Source organism: Phocoena sinus, chromosome 10 (assembly GCF_008692025.1).
Source record: "Phocoena sinus isolate mPhoSin1 chromosome 10, mPhoSin1.pri, whole genome shotgun sequence".
Classification (NCBI taxonomy): Eukaryota; Metazoa; Chordata; class Mammalia; order Artiodactyla; family Phocoenidae; genus Phocoena; species Phocoena sinus.
Genome location: NC_045772.1, coordinates 88,665,439 through 88,687,939, shown reverse-complemented (window position 1 = coordinate 88,687,939; position 22,501 = coordinate 88,665,439). Strand labels below are relative to the sequence as shown.

General features: G+C 35.8%; 1 protein-coding gene across 2 annotated transcripts in view; it reads left to right on the top strand.

Annotated features, from left to right (window-relative positions):
• The window catches only part of PIK3C2G (phosphatidylinositol-4-phosphate 3-kinase catalytic subunit type 2 gamma), a 353,016-nt gene that overhangs the window by 43,701 nt on the left and 286,814 nt on the right, over positions 1-22,501 (top strand). For both annotated transcript variants that reach the window (XM_032647260.1, XM_032647259.1), the window contains exons 8-10: positions 7,469-7,591; positions 11,601-11,634; positions 17,188-17,386. In XM_032647260.1, coding sequence (XP_032503151.1) covers positions 7,469-7,591; positions 11,601-11,634; positions 17,188-17,386 — 356 coding nt within the window. The remainder of the gene's footprint in view (positions 1-7,468; positions 7,592-11,600; positions 11,635-17,187; positions 17,387-22,501) is intronic.

Here is a 22,501-nt window from a genome sequence, read left to right as displayed (position 1 = left end):
ATGGCTGATTTTGTAAGTAATTTACATAAAGCTTTTTCTTTGGGCATTTTTTTCCTCTATTCTACTCATAATTAAGGAATGTCTTCTGTATTCATGCTATATTCTGAATTCATCTCTAACATTTAGGAGAAATTAAGAATAGAAGACAGAGAAAGCATTTTCCTCTAAGGTATTACTTAATGCTTACTTAGTACAAATTACTGAACTATTTACTCACTGGAATCAACAGAAATCAAAATCAGAACGATGCTCTGAAATTGCTGATGATCTAGTTGGAAAGACAGAATATTCACATAATGCACATAGAGTGGTATGTACAGGACAAAGCAACATAAAACCAGATTTCAATCTAGAGGGAAGAATCAGCTTCTGATTCAAAGTTGCTTTTTCCTAGTAGCCTCTAGTGCATTGTCTCCAAAATTTTATTTAAATGCCAAGTAGGACCTTTAGAGACAGTTAGCAATGTCTACCACTGATGACAAACCTACACTAGGATCTAGTAACTGATGAACTAAATGTAAACCAGATGGATCTGGATTGAGAAAAATCTATTCATGCTTCAAAATGTAGTTTGGCTTCATGAAACATCTGCCTGGTGTGAAATGATCTAAAAGCCTCCAAACCCTTTACCATCAAGCCCATGGCTCAGAGGATGTACCAACTAGATAATCAGAAAAATATAGCACCTCTATTATTCAGGTATAAGTAATTCAATGAGGAAGGCAGAATAATTCTTAACTCACACTTTCCTCTCCTCAAGACCAAAATCCAACAACATTTAGCCTCAAGAGAGAGACCAAAAATTCCATTTATAAGGAGAAAGAAAGGGGGTACCTAGGAATCTGATAATATATATTTACTTTTTTAGAACTGAAGCTTTCTTAGTAACAAGCAGATCAATTGTTGGATTTTCAGAAGTTTTGATATCAAACATAATTTAATCAGAGTGGCAGTAAAGACAGAATTTAGGAGCAGAGATTCTGAAGTCAGGTAAACATATTTGCAAACCCTCTGCCACTAGGGAAGCTTTTATGCAGCCATCCTTGAGTTTATATTATTCATCACTAGAGTGAAGATAATAAAATAATGTGATGATTTTTTAAAATTAACTGAGCAGTAGATGTAATGTGCTTAATATTTTATAGTGGCTGGAAGATAAAAAATGTTCAAGAAAAGATAAGTACAAGTGTTATTTTATTGCTATTAGAGTTGTTATTTTTAACACTATCACTAAAGTATAGGATCTAGAAGAAAAATGTCACAAAACTGATTTGCGTTCACAACAGAATATAAGAGGTAGGAAAGGAGTAAAAAAATCATAAGAAGAAAATAGGGTGAAATGAATTGCTAACAAGGACCAGCTGAAAGGTCACAAAAGGAGAAGTCAAAGACATGAAGGAGAAAAAGTCAGGTTACAAGGGAAATAAAACACCTTTGCAGAACTGGAACCTACTTTAGCAGAAATAAAGGGCAGATTGAAACATTGCCAGACATGAAGAAGAAGAAAACTGAAAGATCTTCAATAAGGAAGATAATCACTAACCAACATAATCTGCATTCCTAGTGAGATACAGAATTAAAGGTTTTTGTCAAAAAAAGAACATGATCTGATGATTTAAGATTTGTGCAGTGAATTATATAATATATGAAGAACATACATACACACACACACACACACACACACACACACATACCCATTAAAGGACTAAGCAGACTATCTTATTACACAATAAGTTTGGTACAAAATATTGCCAATATCATAGGATCTGCTTTTACACCACTTCATATCTCTTTTCTTCTACATAAGAGATATCCTTTGGTGAAAAGCCATGTTGTAGCTTTTCTTTGCCATTTCAGCACCAAACTATGCATCCATTATCAAGACAGGCACCCCAAAGATATTTCAGATTCAGTTCCACGCCACCAATATAAAGTAAATATGGCAATAAAATGAGTCACATGATTTTTTTGGTTTCCCAGTGCATATGAAAGTTATGTTTACACTATACTGTGGTCTATTAAGTGTGTAATAGCATTATGTCAAAAAAACCCCACAATGTACATACCTTAGTTAAAAAATAATTTATTGCTTAAAAAATGTCAACCATCTTCTGAGCCTGCAGTGAGTTGTAATCTTTTTTGCTGATGGAGGAGCCTGCCTTGATGTTGACAGCTGCTGACTGATCAGGGTCGTGGTTGCTGAAGGTTGGAGTGGCAGTGGCAGTTTCTTAAGACAACAATGAAGTCTGCCACATTAATTGATTCTTCCTTTCATGAACGATTTCTCTGTGGCATGCAATGCTGTTTGACAGCATTTTACCCATAGTAGAACTTCTTTTAAAATTGGAGTCAATTCCTCTCAAACCCTACCACTGCTTTATCAACTAAGTTTATTTAATATTCTAAATCCTTCATTGTCATTTCAACAATCTGCACAACATCTTCACCAGGAGTAGATTCCATCTCAAGAAACCACTTTCTTGGCTCATCCATAAGAAGCAACTCCTCATCTGTTCAGGTTTTATCATGAGATTGCAGCAATTTAATCCCACCTTCAGGCTCCACTTCTATATCTAGTGCTCTGGCTGTTTCCACCACATCTGCCGTTACTTCTTCCACTGAAGTCTTGAACTCCTCAAAGTCATATATGAGGGTTGGAATCAACTTCTTGATTCCAACTCCTATGAATGTTGGAATCCTATGAATGTTGATATTTTGACCTTTTCTTTTGAGTCACAAATGTTCCTAAGGGCATCTAGAATGGTGAATCCTTTCCTGAATGTTTTCAATTGACCTTGCCCAGATCCATCAAAGGAATCACTATCTATGGCAACTATAGCTTACAGAATGCATTTCTTAAATAATAAGACTTAAAAGTCAAAATTACTCCTTGATCCATGGGCTGCAGAATGGATGTTGTATAAGCAGATATGTAAACAACATTAATCTCACTGTACATCTTCATCAGAGCTCTTGACCATATGCATAATATCAATATTTTGAAAGGAATCTCTTTTTCTGAGCAGTAGGTCTCAACAGTGGGCTTAAAATATTCAGTAAACCATGTTGTAAATAGATATACTGTCATCCAAGCTTTTTTGTGCCATTTATAGAGCACAGGCAGAGTAGATTTTGCATAATTCCTAAGGGCCCTAGGATTTTCAGCATGGTAAATGAGCACTGGGTTCAACTTAAAGTCACCAACTGCATTAGCCCCAAACAAGAGAGTCAGCCTGTCCTTTGAAGCTTTGAAACCAGGCATTGACTTCTCCTCTTTAGCCATGAAAGTCCTATGTGGCTTCTTTTTCCAAGAGAAGGCTGTTTTGTCTACATACATTGAAAATCTGTTGTTTAGTGTAGCTACCTTCATTAATTACCTTAACTAGATCTTCTGGATACCTTGCTGCAGCTTCTACGTCAGCAATGCTGCTTCATCTTGTACCTTTATGCTATAGAGACAACTTCTTTCCTTAAACCTCATGAACCAAGCTCTGCTAGCTTCAAACTCTTTTTCTGAAACTTCCTCACCTCTCTTAGCTTTCTTAGAATTGAAGAGTTAGGGCCTTGTTCTGGATTAAGCTTTGGCTTAAGGGAATGCTGTGGCTGGTTTGATCTTCTATCCAGACCACTGCAACTTTCTTCATGTCAGCTATAAGGCTGTTTCGATTTCTTATCATCCCTATGTTCACTGGAGTAGCACTTTTAATTTCCTTCAAGCACTTTTCCTTTGCATTTACAACTTGGTTAACTGTTTGGTGCAAGAGACCTAGCTTCTGGCGTGTCTCCGCTTTCGACATGCTTAATGTCAAATGATATCTTCACTAAGTGTAATCATTTCTAGCTTTTGATTTACGGTGGGAGATATGCAACTCTCCCTTTCACGTGAACACTTAGAGGCTATTATAGGGTTATTAGTTGGCGTAATTTCAAAATTTTTGTGTCTCAGGGAAGAGGGTGGCCCAAGGAGAGGGAGACAGATAGGAGAACAGCCAGTAAGCAGAGCAGGCAAAACAGTATGTATAAATTAAGTTTGCCATCTTATATGGGTGAGGTTCATGGTGCCCCAAAACAATTACAATAGTAACATCAAAGATTACTGATCACAGGGCTTCCCTGGTGGCACAGTGGTTGAGAGTCCGCCTGCCGATGCAGGGGACACGGGTTCGTGCCCCAGTCTGGAAAGATCCAACATGCCATGGGGCGGCTAGGCCCATGAGCCATGGCCGCTGAGCCTGCCCGTCCGGAGCCTGTGCTCCGCCACAGGAGAGGACACAACAGTGAGAGGCCCGTGTACCACAAAAAAAAAAAAAAAAAAAAAAAAAGATTACTGATCACAGATCACCATAACAAATACAACAATGAAAAGTTTGAAATATTGCAAGAATTACCAAAATGTGACACAGGGACATGAAGTGAGCAAATGCTGTTGGAAAAATGGCACCAATAGACTTGCTCAATGCAGGGTTGCCACAAACTTTTCATTTGTAAAAAAATGCAATATCTGCAAAGTGCAATAAAGTGAAACATAATAAAATGAGGTATGCCTGTTTAAGGTTTAGGTTTCCTTTTTAATGTACCTAAATGGAATCAAACTATATGTACTTTTTGTGCCCCGTATTTTTCACTCAATATCGTTTTTGTGATCTATCCTTTTGAACTATTTTCATTACTGTACATTATTCAATTAGATTAGCAAACTTCAACTTATCTATTCTACTGTTGATGTACATTCAAGCTAATCTCAGGGGGTTTTCTAGGGTACATAACTAGGGCCATAGACTTACAAGATAATACCAAACATTTAATTTGGTCATACACATTTCACAATATATAAGAGTTCCCATTGCTTTATTTTCTCACCAATGTATGGTATAGTCCAACTTTTAAAAATTTTGCCTACATGAGGTATATGTAATGAGATATTATTTCAGTTTTAATTTTTATTTTGCTGACTACTAATACCTTCATAATTCTTTACTCTTTTTAAACATAACATCAAACTGTATACTTTCTATCTTACTTTCATTATGATGTCATATTTATTAAATCAACTTTCTTGAAGTTTAATTTATATATATAAAATAAAATACACTCATGTAAACTGTATACTTTGACTAGTTTTGAAAATGTATATACCTATATAACCACCATGAAAAACAAGATATAAAACATTTCCGTTACAAAAAAAGTGCCCCATTACTTACCTGAAGTAAAAACCCTGCCATCCTAGACATCATGGAACTGAAGATTTACTTTCTCTCAATATGTATTTCTTTTACCTGATCTCCAGTAGAATTTTACTAGAAGTGACAAGCGGTAAGAGCAGAATCCTTGCCTTCTTGTTAAACTTAGAAAGTTAGTCTTTCACCACTGAGTATGATGTTATTCGGAAGTTACATGGTTATGGCATGAAGTCAGTTGATCCTTGCTAGGTTGAAGAAGTTTCCTTCTACTCCTAATTAGCTAAGAGTTTATACCATAACTGGGTGATGAATTTTATCAAATGCTTTTTCTGTATCTATACAGATGGACATATGACTTTTTTCATTTATTCTTCTCAAATTTTAAAAATATCCTTGCATTATTGGCATAAACCACACTTTGTAACAATTTAGAACCCTTTCTACATATTTCTGGTTTCAATTAGCTAATATTTTGTTAAGGATATTTGCATTTGTATTTATGAGACATCAGTCTATACTTTTCTTATAATGTTGTGGCTTGATTTTAACATTGGAGTAATTAATGCTGGCTTTATAAAATAAGTTGAGAAATATACCCTCTGACTCTGACTCTGTATTCTGAAATAATTTGAGTAGATTTGGTTTTATTTCTTCCTTAAATATTTGATAAAAATCACCAACGAAACCATCTGTTTGGAGTTTTACTTATAAGAAGGATTTTATTATAATTTCAATTTCTTTGACATAGAATTATTTAAATTTTAAAGCCATAAATTTGCCTCTAAATTTTAGTGGCATCCCACAAATTCTGATATGTTGGCCATCATCTCTTTAAATATCTCTCTGCCCCATTCTTATCTTTCCAGAACTCTAAATGCATGTATGACTCTGACAGGTATTAGATAGTATGTTCTGGTTTTTATTCCCACTCTTTTTCCCCTTCGGTTTTGGTTAGGATCATTTCTCTTGACCTATCTTCAATTTCACTGATACTTTCCTTAGCTGTGTTCAATCTGCTGATGAGTTCATTGAAAGAATTCCCCATCTCTAATACCAAATATATTTTTATATTTCTATGGTTTCCATTTGACTCTTGTAGTTTCCATATCTCTGCTGAAATTCCCCACGTGTTCATGCATGTCGTCCACATTTTCCACTAGATCCTGTAATATGCTAGTCATAGTTACTAAAAGTCCTTGTCTGATTGTTCTAATATCTGGGTTATATATTCTGTTACGCTTTTATTATGTAAAGTTGATAAATCTAGTCAAGATTTGAGCTTTGTGTTTTGTTGTTGCTATCATTATCGTCAGGGCACATCAGGCTTCAAACTCCTCCAGTGATTGGTTACTATTACCTGTACTTATATAGGGGGCCTGGAGTACTAGCGACTTTTTCTCTGTTCCTGCTTCACCCTCAGCTTTCAACAGTCCCTGATTGCCTATGCCGCAGAGAAGATCTCTCGCAATACTTTTTTGTCTCTCCCCTAGCAGTGCTTTGCTCTTGTCTATTATTCAAAATAGACTCATTTTTGTAGTAGGGTAAAGGGAGTTCTGTGGTAATGATCAACCACAGCCTTAGGCAGACTGTTTTTGAGCCTCAAGATTGGAACTTTCTCAGCATTTCTGCCTCAAGAATGGAACTTTCTGGCAGCCAAACTGTCCCTTATATCTGCCATTAGTCTTGTACAGGACAGAGTTTTCTGCCCCTCCTCCGTGGTTTCTGACTGCTGATTGGTATCCATGTAGGATCTTGGACTCAAGACAGGTCTCCTGCCCCTACCCCAGGAGCAAAAGGTTTTTGTTTCTACCATTCTCTTATCAGCAATGGATCTTAACCCATGTCCTACCTCTCCCCCAGAAAGGTTTTGCTTTTGCTCCCCTGCTCAAAAAGCAAGAGATTTTTGCCTGGGGTCAGGGTCACAGAGGATTTCTATCTCTTCTAGTATCATCATTTTTTCTAGTATCATAAACCAGCAAATTAGAGCTTTTGCTTCTTGTGAGAGAAAGATCTACAGAATGAGATCTTTCACACTTCTCTCCCAGAAAGCTGATCAACTCCTACATACTGCACCTCTTTTGAAATAAACTCCATTTTGAAATCCTCCATTGGAATGACTGTGATTCTGGAATTGATAGAGCTGATGTGTTTTGAAAAGCCAACATTATTTATGATACAGATAAAATACATTAAAATATTATGGAGTGAAAGAGAGGTAGTTTAAAGATAAATTAGTGTCCCCTTGATTGCAATAAATTGTAAGATGTCAATCTTTTCATCTACAGCAAAATCTGGATAATATTATTGACGATGTTAAAAATATATGCATTGTTCTGGGATGTGTGGAGACCAAACAAATTACAGATGCTGTAAATGAACTAAATCTTATTCTTCAGAGAAAAGCAGAGGTAAATACAGTCATTTATTACACAGTAATTCTTTTAAACCTAAGTTCAATAATTAATTAAGGAGAGTGAAAGACTTATGACTAACTAGCATATATGTGGTGTGTGAGTGTGTGTGGGTACATGTACATTTCAATCATTTGCGGGTAATGGAAACTTAATTCTATTATACCAAAAGGATTTAGTTAAATTAAAAGGAAATTTCTTATACCTTTGAAGTGTAACTACAATATAACCTTCAAGTGAGACTGAAATCAACTCTACAATCCTACCTAGATGAATATGCTTATATAATAATATTCACAGGCAAGCGTTTGTATAGTCTATTAATGGCTCTCATGCACACCAGAGTATGCAGATGTAAGCACCCATGCTCGCATGGACAAGCACATATGCAGGAAAGAAGAGATCAGTTCATGTGGTATTCTTTGCTGAATCTTCAAGGCACACTGCTTCTATGATCTCACATTCTGTGATGATTTCCTGGTTTTTCAGTTTAAAAAATGAGTACTATGTGATTGGTTTTTTAAATCTCAGAAATATGATGTAGATTATGTGTGATTATTGTCCAAGAAAAAGATTAGGACATCTGGTTACAACAAATCATTCAATCTTGTTATTAGTTTAGCACGTGATAAAGCCAAAAGATATGATGCTGCTGATAATAATAACTAATACTTGATAGTGCATTGCAATAATAGTTTCATTTACGTATTACTTCATTTCACTTCATTTTTATTTATTTCAACTCATCCTCACAGCAATACCTTGAAGTTGGTATTTTAAAGTTCATTTTAGAATTAAAATCTGATGCTTAGAGTGCTTGTGTACAGAGGGTTAATAAGTGGCAAAACAGAGATTTGAATCCAGGCCTCTATACACACTCCAGTACATATGAAACTTCATGAGAGAGTGATTGCATTCATTCATTATCTGGATGGATAGGAACAGCAGAGATTATATTACCTTGAATGTGCCAGCCTTGAAATTTCAAAAAGATATATTTAGAAAGTAGACAATTATACTAATATATATAAATCGCCATGCTTATTTTTTCAAATAGATGACTGATAAAAATCAGTAATTTCTTAATGTTGGACTTCCTATGTCTTATTATAATTAGAATTGTGGGTTTTTGCGATTAGATGTAATAATGAATATAGAAATTTAAATACCTTATTTGCATTACATGAACAGTGATAGTGATAACTAAGAAGCAAAAGAGTTATACCACCAAAAGATTTTCCAACACTTGAAGTTAATCGCCAGGATACCAAGGTAGTGAGAATTAACTTTCAACAAGGCATTCGTTTCTCTTAGATTATCACATTTTGGAGATATTACAAATACCTAGAGCTGATAATAAAACACAAAGAGCATAGGGTCACACAAAGATGATTTGAATTCAAGATCTACAACTTTCTAGATGAATATCCTTTGGAAAATTAATTCATTTCTCTAAGTTTCAGTTTTCCTCATCTCTAAAACAAAAAAGAAAACAGAATTTGAAGGGTTCTTGTGATATTAGAAATAACATTAATGAAGGGGCCAGATGATAGTGCATCTTGAATGAGAATCATTATTATTACTGGAAGTTGTAGGGATGATGCTGGTGGTAGTTTTTTAGACTCTTCCTCATGAGGACAAGATGAAAGTTTTAACTCACACAAGCACCACTTAGGACCCTCTTATCTCAGGGCCATTGGTTACAGCCAGCTTCACAACAAATATGAGCCTTTGCTAGAGTAGGAGACCAGCTGTATAAATGTGCACACATGTCTTTCCATCTGTTAAGACCACTTGGTTGTTCTTCAATTTTTATGTCCTGCTCTTGGTGAATCAGTAGAAACAAACTGATCATAGAAGGAGGAAAATCTAATTTTAGGATGAAGCACTTCAAATGCTGTTAAACTAGTACTAGCTATAAAAAGCTTTACCTTTAAACATTCATTTTCTGAAACTCCCTAAAAGAATGAAAATGACAATTTTCTCAGAAATATCAAACTTTCAATATATCTGAAGCCAAAAGAATCCTTCAAGGAGAAACTAAGTATTGATATTTCCTAGGAAAGCTATGAACAATTATAATTATCAAGAGAAGCTCATATTCATGTTGCACATTTCTTATATACTTATGAGCAGTAAATTGTATGTGATTATTCATGCATAGAAATGAAGAAAAAAGTTGACAATTAATAGTTTTATTCCATATATGTCAACGGCCAAAGTAAATAGTTCAATATCTCCAAATAAATGTCTACTCCAGATTCTACTTATTTTGAGGACACTTTAAATGTTCACATATCTCACATCATTCAGATTTTTTCTCCATCCATTTTTCCATCCTATCTTAACTATAGGCCCACCTATACAAGAAAATTGGCACGAATAATAAGTACCTTTTACAGAATTTGTGCATTAACCAACTGTGGCTAATAATGCCAAAGTCGTTCAATCTATCCACCCACCATAAACCTAAGATTAAAGAAATACTGAGAAATATGTCTTCTGCCAACAAACTCAAAATTCAGAAGCTTTCCTTTTTTCTTGGCTGCATTTTTTGGTAAGAGACTATTTCCTGCCATACATGGAAGTAATTAAGTATTTATTAAATGTAAGTTTTGGCAAAATGAAAAATTGTATCACAAATGCAGTTGTACTCTGTCTACTGCATGCTCCCACTCAGCACTGTAAACAATTTTCCATCCTCAGAATTATATTCCAGAAGCTCACATATTTCCATTAAATACACAATAAATGAACTACAAAATAAAAAATACGGTCTTACGCATTGTGCTGTAGGTGGATGTCATGGTGATCTTAAAATACTAGTTTACATTTCTGAATAAACTGAATTCTAGTTAAGTCATGCTGACATGTTTAATAGTCTCACCCACATGGCTGGGGTAAAGATCTTATGTGTAGTTGTTAAGCCCAGTGGTTGAAACTATGCTCAGATGAAATATTTTACCTAAGAGAAATGCTTCTGAAAAGGTTCATGTGAATGATGCTTTTAAGTAAAAAGTTGTATGTAAATTTAATTACATTCTAAACACTACAGAAGTGTTTTCTCTCTAAAAGGAATACTGTAGCAAGTTCTTTGTTACAGGAAAATGATTATTCCCTAGTTTATTTGTTTGAAAATCCAGCTTTTCATTAATTGGATTTCCTTAAAAGCAAACTTGTCAAAGCAAAATATTAAAAAAATTTAGTGTCAATTAAAATGGATCTTATTAGAAAACTGAATTTGCTTTTGGACTGAAACGTCATTTCTAATGAACCTGTGAATCACCTACCTTATACAGTTTTCATGATAATAAAGTTATAACCAGTAAATACTAAACCACTAAAGTAATTCCAGGCCTACAATAGAGATAAACATAAACAAACAAGCAAACAAATAAAACCACCAAGCTAATGTATATGAACTTAAATGACAACAAAAATTTCAGACAGTATTTTTTTTTAATTCAGGATATGATCTCAAGTGTTTGACTATCATTTTTTTTAACCCTAAAAAATAAAGGAAACTATATAGTGAATCTGTATGATTTTGCACCCTTCCATCCAGTCTTCTTTCTGTGCTGCCCAAAGCTTGTATCTGAAGTGACAGCTAAAATAAGAACTGGACACACTAAACAAAGAGAATTACAGATCTTTTATATTAAAAGTTTAGTCACTGCTGTGGAAGGGGGATTGACTTTAGGCTATATCTGTAGAACTGTTCTAATAATACTAAAAAAATGCTGAGCTTATGCTAAAGATTTCTTTTTTTTTTTTTCCTGAATCAAATAACCTAGATTGCTGATTACAACAGTCTGAAGGCTTTTCTTTCATTTTACAATTTAGATTTCCTCTGTTTAGTAAGCAACATTGATATATGACACTAATAAATACATTTTCTTTTTATCATGCCAGACAAATTTCTGTATGTAGACTTTGGATATTATTGGTTTCCCAAATTTGTTTTCTGAATAACAAGTGTATCTTTGGACCTGTTTTTCTTTTTCAGAATTTTCATCAAAATTCAGAAACTTCAGCAAAAGGTAAAACATACATGCATACTAAACAAATTATAAAACCAAAAATAATTTATATTTTTCAATTTTTCTCCAAATATTATAACACACACCAAAAGAATACTTTTGAGGGAAAAAATGCTTTGTTAAAACTTTATTTACTGATGGAAGTGATTATTTTGCAAGTGAATAAAAATCCACACTCCCTAAACTTTTGGCCTGAGGTTTTTTTAAAAATAGGGCAAGTCAAGAGAGCTATAAAAATTAAAGGAATACTGAAAATATCCTTACAACAATTCCAAGAAATGATAAAATTTTATTTAGCTAATTATATCTTGAATTAAGAGAAGTCAGAAATGCAGCAGATGTCTTTCTTCAAAGTCACAAATTTCAAATTTAAATTCAAGTTCTATTTGAAAGACCAATTTAACATAACAGGTAGGAGGATTGGTTCTGGAATAATTAGTATTCACAGAAGCTCTGAGCCTACAAAACTGCAAGCCACAGGAGGACTTTGCCTCTGTAGAAAAGAGCAGACTGTGACAGTGTGGTGTAGAGGAATCAGGCAGAACTGGTTTTGAATCCCCACTCTGCCCACTTTTTGACTCTGATCGTAAAGAAGTAAACTCTTTGATCCTCAGTCTTCCTAATATGCATAAAAGATAGGATAGTATGTAAAGTGCAGGGTGTGGTCAGGGTTGTTCTTGTTTGCACAGGCAGATGGTATTTGGCTTATGAACACTTATGAGTATCTTTAAGGAAATGGTCTGACTCACAGATGTTCAACTAACACCCCTGGATTCAAAGGTGACAGTGAAGCACAAATGATAACCCCAATCTGCCCTCCACACCCTTAGTGGTTTTCAATAGAAAGTTATGTACAGAGCGATAGCCCCTCAACTCTATTCCCACCACTCAAAAGAAGACATTCAATTACATGGGAAGAACTCCCCCACTTCACATCACAGAGGAAAATGGGACAGCAAAGGATATGGGACAAAAAAATCTGTGCTAATGCAAAAATCTAGGCATTCATAAAACTCCAGAACACCACAGAATAAGGGGAGAGATAGACACCTCCTAACAATGTTTCTAACACAGAGTCCAAGTGAAAGTGCGGAGTGAACAAGCTGGAGGTGTGCCTATATGAAACTGGCCCTTTCTTCCTTTCTATTAGGAATGCTGGAATAAAATCCCCTCATCCCATGTTCCTCAGGGGATGGGATATGAGATCTCACAAAACTGCACAGAAATGTTCCCAGGGACTTATATTCTATGCTAAGTCATCACAGAGAAGGAATTAATTCTATGGATTAAAACTTCCCATCCACAGCTCTCATAAGCTTTTGATAAATCAGAATTCTCATTCTGCAAGATAAATATATTTTTTTCTAATATTTTATTATAAAGAAGCACCTTACAGCAGTTTATGGAGCAGAAAGAAAGAGTTTGCTGAAATGACAGCAAAATGAAATGAACATTTGCCAGCATATACATGCAGTTGCTTTCTATTCGGGTACTCTGAAATGAAATTCTAGAACACTCTTTACACAAAATGTTGATCCAACAATAAGCCACTATTATTGATGATTCTTATACTTAATATTCTTATTGATTAACCTCAATATACCTTGAAGCTGACAGGTTTGATCATACCTGTGCTCTACACCAGTGGTGAACAAATCTGGCACGCTGCCTGTTCGTGTGAACAAAGTTTTTTTTGGAACATGAAAAAAAACCCAGATTTTAATGCAGACCATGTCTGCAAGGAAAGTACAGCCTTCATTGGACACAAGAAGCACTGGACATAGGATGTGACAAACAGTAACGCTACAGAGACCATTTTCCTTTCAAATGTACACTAGAATAAAGTCATGTACTCTTACCACTTCATTTCCAAAAAAACCAAAACAGATTCTAATTAATGCATTTTAATTGCCTATATATTGTCATTGTTTCTTTATTTCCTGATAACTATAACTCTTTTCTCATTGCAAAATCAGGTGTGATAAGTATTATTTCTCCATATTTCACCACCAAGCCCAGTACTTTGAGTCCTTAATACATTTCTGATGATATCTGAAATGCATTTTTCACCCAGAGTACTGGGAGTAAAGCATAATGCATAAGCACACATCCCTATACTACCTCAAAGATGCAAATTATAACCTAAAATTGTATTTCAGCACAAAAAGTAAAGAGTAGAGTTTGAGTAATTATCCAAATAATTAAGATTCTCCAAAATGTGTGCTGGAGCTTGAATTAATGAGATCTCTCACTCAAGTTTATGATTTGTGTATTCATTTGCACAAGATTGGGAATTATTAACGAGAAGTTGGTGCTTCCTGCTTCAGAGTACCAACAGCACAATCTGGGGACTGGAGAAAGAAGATGTTTCTATAAATTTATAATTCTCTGCCTCCTGTTGTTCAGGAGAATCCCTGTTCGTTGGCCTCCAGAGTTTGAGGAGGCCTCTTTAAAGACTATTTTTATGCTGCTTTACTCTTCTGTTTCATTAATTGCTACTGCTGATTTCTCAGAGAATTTTAATTACAGCTCTTTCACTCTGCTTGTCACCTCAGGCTGTTTCAACAAAGGACACAATTTTAGAAATACAGCAAATAAGGAAAATTTGGCCATCTCATGAATTTTGTACAAATTTATAATAATTGTGTTGAACAACAACAACATGTTTAATTAGGGGCAGAGCTACTGAGGGACAGGATGTGGGAAGAAGCTCCATGCTGAAGCTGGCCTCTTTCCTGAGTATCCAAACGCCTGGGCACTGGAACACTGCAGACTGTTGGAGGAAACATAAAGCTCTTCCTGCTATTTTCTTTTCAAACCAACTAGGAACCAAAAAGCAATTTATGCTTGTAAACTACTTACGAGAAAGTGCACGTGTTTGAAAAAACAGCAGTACTGTGTGATTTGACACTGAACATGACTACGCCAAATCTGTGACCTGTTCCGTTCCTAATCTTAATGGACATTTCTGTTTCTATAACTTAAAATATGAAAACCTTTAAATATGGTACAGTGAATAAACACATGTGAATTAAAAAAAAACAGAACTTAGGAACATAAGTTTTAAGGATGTGCTTACTTGTTCTCTCAACGTCTCCTCAGCTTCCCAGGGTTCGGCCACCTCGCTCTCCTGGGCTGTGGCCCCGGGGGGACTCGGAGCTGCACGTCGCCCAGCCTCCCTCGGGGCTGGTAGCGGGGCTGGGTGGTGGAGCCCCGCCCCGGGCCTGGCGTCGAGGGCCCCACCTGGGAGAGGTGAGCACCACTAGCCTTGCTCAACCTGTGGAAGAAGAGCCTGCAATCTGGAGAAGAAGGACTGGTGTTCAGGCTGGACCACTACGAAGCCAAGGCCACGCGGCACATCTTCCTCATCAGACCCTCCCAGTACCAAACGAACGCCTCCCTGGAAAGAACCGCCCTTTGACTCCCCGAGTCGTGAACCGGAAGTACTAACTGGCCTGGGACTCACCAAGCTCGGAGTTGAAGTTTAATAAAATCGTCCGTCCGTCTGTGACCAGCGCTATAGAAACCGCCAACAGCATCACCGAACACCTGCCAGGCGTCTGGAAATTCTGCACAGCCCTGCTGGGGGGAAGGCGGCCCGTTGAAGCCGACCCGCCCGGGTCTCGCGGGAAACGGAGGCTGTGCGGAATCACGAGACTGAGCTCGGATGCAGGCCGACTTCTGGAGCTGCATCCATGGGCGGACGGCGAGCATCTTCAGCCGCTACACCTTGAGCGGGCGCGGCCGTTCCCTCCACAGGCGGGCCCCGCGCATCCCTCCGCCTCGGCCGCATCACCCACCCGGCGGTCCCGCCCGAAGGCCGAGGAGCTGTCCGGACGCTCGGGGACACGGCCTTCAGGCCTCCGGACCGAAGGCGGACCCTCTGAGGGCCGCCTCGAGGGGCCGCTCTCCTCCTCAGCCCTGCGCCCAGCTACCTGAGTGGGAGCCGGCGATGACACGGTTTCTCCCCTCTGACTTTCCCTCATGGGCTGTACTGCCGTTTCGTTTCATTTCTCCAGGACAAGGCGTCGGAAAAGTAGAAATATCTAAAATTCGGCATATCAGTACATATTTCTGGTCCAGGATGGAAAAGGGAACGTTCAGGTCGTATCTTTGGCAGGGTTTTCTGCGTCACTCTCATCTAACAAGACGCACCTGTGGGGTTTAAGGAGGCCCTTTTGGGGGGATTGGACGAGGCCTGATGTATCAAGGGGTCTTGGTCATGACCACAGGAGCCTTGCGACCCCCGACCCTCGAGACTTCGTCAGCAAAGACAGGCACGGGTGACTCAGGCGCAAGAGGGCGCCAGAGCTTCCATTCATGACACTTCACAAATTTATACATTCACCTAAGACCCTTTGTCACTTAAATATGTGTCAAAGATTTTCCTCTTCTAGGTTAAAAAAAATAATTTTAAAACATAATTTTTATATTTGAGATTATTCATTTAACTTCTAAAACATTACAGTTGAATATTAAAAATAATTTCAAGTCGTGAGCATTATTATGATTATCGGCCTTCACTCATTCACTACTGCATACAAAATACCAGCAGTGGGTGTTATTCACTGGCCCCATTAAGAGTCTGACAGTGAATCCTACCCCAGGATGACGTTCGTCATCCTCATAACCTTCTCCATTGTCATGGCGCCATCTTTCCTGCTTTGGATCAGAGTCCACCAGTTCTGCCTGGTCCATTTCATCAGCCTCTTCTGCTTCCTTCCCCTCAGAGAGGAGTTTTTCCAGCAAAGCTTCTATTGGGAGAGAGAACACCATTCTCAGAAAAATTTACCTTAAATTCGATGATTAAGGGACACTTTTCATGTGCTCTACAGTAAATTGGCATGCCTTCATTTAGCAGACGCTTGGAAACTCCTGGCCTCTGTACTTAAACAATTTTATTCATTTTTTTTTTTCCTTCATGACAAGTCACTTCTGGGAATAATCAATAGACTCCCTTTAAATAACTAAGGGTAAAACTCAAGTAAGGCTTTGATTTTGAAGAAATGTAGTAAATATCATAAATCTTTCACTTTAAACTTATTTCAGATCCCAGCCATGTACTAATACCATTCTCTTTTTATAGCAGCACAATGTATATGATTAGTGTTCAGTTAATGGCAAACATCATAGCATAATCAAACTTATTATGATTAATTTTTTAGATGGAGTTTGTTTAAAATACTTATAAGCCATGTAGATAACATGTACCTTGTCTGAAAATTAATTCTAAACAATAATAATCTAAAACAAAAATATTGCAAATTACAGTTGATCAGAATGCCAAATTAATAACCCAAAACTCTGATTTGTGATTAAAGGTTGTGCTTCCCAAATTTCTGCAACTAAAGATATGAAAGCTTATTAACTATCTGTACTACTAGCAGCTAACCCAGGCTGCATACAGAGGCACAGATGGCTAATTGGCTTCAGTTGGTAGAGGGTCATTTAAAATAAATTTTGTTATAAAAATTTTCAAAGCTGTAACAGATGGTTTTATGATAAATATTGCCCTTCACAGATGACCTGACTTCTATCCCTTTCCCCACCTAGGTTTGATAGAAAGAGTGACAACTGAACTATCTACCTCCGTCTACCACCTAATTGATATCTATTGCAGCAGCTTTTATGCAGATTTCCAGCCTCTAAATGCACCTGTGCATAGTGTTTCCTGCATAAATCTGGGGCTCCATTCCCACCTTAGCTTCACAGTGTATGCAGCCCACAATATTCCAGAGACCTGGGTGCACAGGTAAGTAATGATGAGTTTTTTGCAAAAGGGTTAATTAATTTTGTGTAGCTTCTAATTGAGTATAATTTGCCTTGTTCTTATTTGCAGGAGCAAATATTTTATTTTGAAATTTAATCAGCATGGATTTATCCATATTCTTAAAATCATTTACAACTTTATTTCCAGTGCACATTCCTTTTCCCTCAAGTCTTCTCCCATTCTCCATATTAAAAATAACTGCATGTTGTCCATGTATCATTATGGAAACAGAAAATGCTCATCCTACTTAGTGATTGCCCTAAATTTTTCATTTTTTATGTTTGAGTTTAAATGACTAATGCCAATTAACACAGAGCAAGATAGCACACACACATACAGGGTGATGGGGAGTATTTAAAAATAGAAAAAAAGTCACTTTGATCTCTATCAAGTTGTGAGCAGTAAATATTTTGTGAGATTAGTACATTGATAAAGTACATTGAATTAGCCGAGAGTTATTTGAGTTACAATAGAAATTAACCACATTTATGCATGGAACATCGCCAGATTTTAGGATGACTCTGTTATATAGTATTTTCTTGAATAACATAATTAGAGTAATATTATAATAATTTTTAAAAATTCCTTATGGATTAAATCTATAAGAAAATACTGATAAATCAATTAAAGTTGATAAGAGAATAGTAATTTTCTAATGGATTTATTGTACCCACTGCATTTAGCATCTCAAAGAAAGGCTAAAAGAAACAATTTTAGAAAAAAGAGAAATAATTTTTATCTTGGAGTGTATTTTTGCAAATAGCAACTGTACGAATATTTATAGAGTTAATTATAAAGGAAATTTTACCTTCATATGTAAAAAACCAAAACTCTATCATCTCTCTGTCTCACATATGCATTTCTTTAAAACCCATGGGAAAATTGTCTTATGCTTTTTCTTAATTTTATGAAGAATTTTAAGAGGCTGATGTATAATCTAACAAATTGCCACTCTAATGAATGTTCTCATAATTTTTAAATCGTTACTATATCCTTATTAATTTTAATTCACATGGAAAAACTATGTAGCCAGATAAATACAGATAAAGCTATATGCATAGAGCATGTATTCAGTATTTATATATGGTGGGAAATTTAGTTCTGTTTATTTTTTCTATTCTCTTTTTTATTTCACATAATCTTTATTATTTTCTTTCTTTTAGCTTTGGGCTGAGTTTGTTCTTCTTTTTCTAGTTCTTTGAGTGTAAATTTAGATTATTGTGATCTTTTTTTTTTAATCTTTAATTCTTTTTAAATTTTTTTTTAAATTTTCTTTTTTTAAAAAATTTTTATTGAAGTATAGTTGATTTACAATGGTTTGTTAGTTTCTGCTCTACAGCAAAGTGAATGAATGAATTATACATATACGTATATCCACTCTTTTTTAGATTATTTTCCCATATAGGTCATTACAGAGTATTGACAAGAGTTCCCTGTGCTATACACTAGGTCCTTATTAGTTATCTATTTTATATATAGTAGTGTGTATATGCCAATCTCAATCTCCCAACTTATCCCTCCCCCACCAAGCTTTCCCCCCTGTTAACCATGTTTGTTTTCTACATCTGTGACTCTATTTCTGTTTTGTAAATAAGTTCATTTGTACCATTTTTTTAGATTCCACATATAAGCGATATCATATGATATTTGTCTTTCTCTGTCTGACTTACTTCACTCAGTATGATAATCTCTAAATCCATCCATGTTGCTGCAAATGGCATTATTTCGTTCTTTTTTATGGCTGAGTAATATTCACTGTATATATGTACCACATCTTCTTTATCCATTCATCTGTCAATGGATATTTAGGTTGCTTCCATGTCCTGGCTGTTGTAAATAGTGCTGCAGTGAACATTGGGGTATCTTTTCAAATTATGGTTTTGTCTGGATATATGCCCAGGAGTGGGATTGCAGGATAATATGGTAGCTCTATTTTTAATTTTTTAAGGAACTTCCATACTGTTCTCCATAGTGGCTGTGCCAATTTACATTCCCAACAATATTCCCTTTTCTCCACACCCTCTCCAGCACTTATTGTTTGTAGATTTTTTGGTGATGGCCATTCTGATTGGTGTGAGGTGATACCTCATTATAGTTTTGATTTGATGTTTCTTCTTTTAATGTAGGCATTTATTGCTTTAAACTTCTTTTTTTAGTACTGCTTTTGCTATATCTCCTAAGTTTTGGTATGGTATGTGTTCATTTTCATGTCTCAAGATATTTTCTAATTTCCTTTTTGATTTCTGTTTGACCCATTAGTTGTTCAAAAGTATTCATTTACTTATTCATCTCACTTATGTGGAATCTAAAAAACAAAACAAAACAAAATGAAAACAGACTCTCAGAGAACAATTGGTTGCCAGAAGGGAGGGGTGGGGATGGGGGTGAAATAGGTGAGGGGGTTAAGTGGCATAAGCCTCCAATTATATAATAAATAAGTCAATGAGATGTAATATACAGCATGAGGAATATGATCAATAACATTGTAATAACTTTTTTACCCATACAGATGGTTACTCAACTTATCATGGTCATCATTTCATAATGTATGCAAATATCAGATCATTATATATTACACCTGTAACTAACATAATATTGTACAACTATATTTCAATAAAATAAAAAAGAGAAACTAAAAAGTGTTAATTCCCATTAATTTGAGAATTTTCCAATTTTATTTCTGCTACTGATTTCTACTTTTATTTTATTTTATTCATTCAGAAAATATACTTGGCATGATTTCAATTTTCTCACATTTGTTAAGACTTGTTTTGTGACCTATTTTGTGATCCATGTGCACTTGAGAAGAATGTGTATTGCCCTAAGCTTGGGTGGACTGTTGTATAAATATTTGTTAGGTTCATTTGGGCTATAGTGTTATTCAAACCCTCTGTTTCTTTATTGGGCTTCTGTCTGTTTGTTCTATTCATTATAACCAATATTGAGATCTTCTGTTATTATTGTGTTGTTGTCTATTTCTCCTTTTCATTCTGTCAATGTTTGCTTAATATATTTGCTTCAATTTGGGGTGCATGTATATTTACAACTGTTGTATCCTCTTGATGAGTTGACCCCTTTATCATTATATAATGTCCTTGTCAGTTGTGACAGTTTTAACTTAAAGTCTATTTTGTCTTATATAAGTATGGCCACTGCTGCTCTCTTTTGATTACCATTTACATAGAATATCTTTTTCTGTCCTTTCACTTTCAGGGATGTCCTTAAATCTAAAGTACCTCTCTTATAGACAGCGTATGGTTGGATCTTGTTTTCTAATTCATTCAGTTATGCTATGTCTTCTGATTATAGAATTTAATGTATATTTAATGTAATTAATGATAGGGAAGGACTTTCTATTTTCATTTTTTCATTGTTTTCTATCTTGTAGCATTTTTGTCCCTCTTTTCCTCTCTTGCCATTTCCCTTTGTGTTCTTTTGAGTTTTTGTAACGGCATACTTCAATTCCTTTCTTATTTTCTTTTGTTTATCTTCTATAGGTAGGTGTTTTCTTTGTGGTGACGATGGGCCTCACATAAAACATCTTATATTTAAAACACTGTTTTAAGCTGATAAGAACTTTAATCAGATACAAAAACTCTACTCTTTTCTTCTCCCCTCACCACACTTTATGTTACTGATATCACAAATGGCATCTTCTTATATTTTATATATTTTTATTATTAAAGTTTTTCCATACTTTGTCCATTATAGTCTATCCAGAGTTAAAACTTGTTCATGTACCACCATTACAGTCTTACAGTATTCTGTATTTGTCTGTATATTTTTCTTTACCAGTAAGCTTTTATACTTTCATATGCTTTCGTGTTGCTGTCTAGCATCTTTTCATTTCAACTTGAAGGACTCCCTTTAGCATTTCATGTAAGTCAGGTCTAGTGCTGATGAACTCCCTCAGCTTTTTACCTGAGGAAGTATTTATTTTTCCTTCATTTTTGAAGGACTGCTTTGCCAGATATAATTATATTTTTTTCTTTCAGAACTTTGAATATATCATTTCCACTCCATCTGGCCTTTAAGGTTTCTGCTGAGAAATCTGCTGAAAAACTGATGAGATCTCTTTTATGTGGCATATCACTTTTCTCTTGCTGCTTTGAAAATTCTCTCTCTGTCTTTGACTTTTGATGTTTGATTTTAATGCGTTTTAGTGTGGTCTTCTTTGGGCTCATCCTAGTTTGGTCTGTTGGGCTTCTTAAAACTGAGTGTCCATTTCCTTACTGACAATTTACAAGTTTTCAGCCATTATTTCTTCATATCAGCTTTCTGCCTCTTTCACTTGTTTCCTCCTGGGACTCATATAATGTGTATATTTGTCCTGTGTGTCCCATAAGTCCCTTAGACTTTCTTCACTCTTCTTCATTTTTTTTCTTTTTGTTTCCCTAACTGAATAATTTCAAATACCTATCTTTGAGCTCACTGATTTTTTTCTTCTGCTTAATCAAGTCTGCCCTTGAACCTCTCTACTGATTTTTTTTCAATTCAATTATTGTATTCTTCAGCTCTAAATTTCTGTGTGGTTCTTTTTAATATGTATATCTCTTTCTTGATGTTCTCATTGTGTTATATATAAAATTCTTTGTCAGGTAGTTCATATACTTCCATTTCTTTAAGATTAGTTTCTGGAGATTTATTTTGTTCCTTTGCTTGGGCCATGTTTTCCTTTCTTCGTATACCTTGTTTTACTTTGTATTGGGATTTGAGCATTTGAAAAAAAACAGCTACCTCTCCCAGTCTTTATGGAGTGGTTTCATATAGGGGAAGAATGTTACCAATCAGTCCAGCTAGAGATTTGGGGGGCCTTTCAAATATTTTCTGTAGATGCATATTCCCTGGGCTTCTGTGATGCACACTACACTTTCCCTGCTCCCCTCTCTTCCTGCCAATGCAGAGACCATCAAGCTGCATCAACCTCTGTCTGTTGCCCCACATATCCTCTGGAGTGGCAGCAAGCCTCCCAGCTCTTCTTTTTTCTCCTAAATCCATGGTCCCCAGGCATTTAGAGTATATCATACCCTGTCAGCATTCTGAGACAGAAACCAGTCCCTCAGGCAGCACCCCCCAAAAAAGCTGCAACATTGGAAT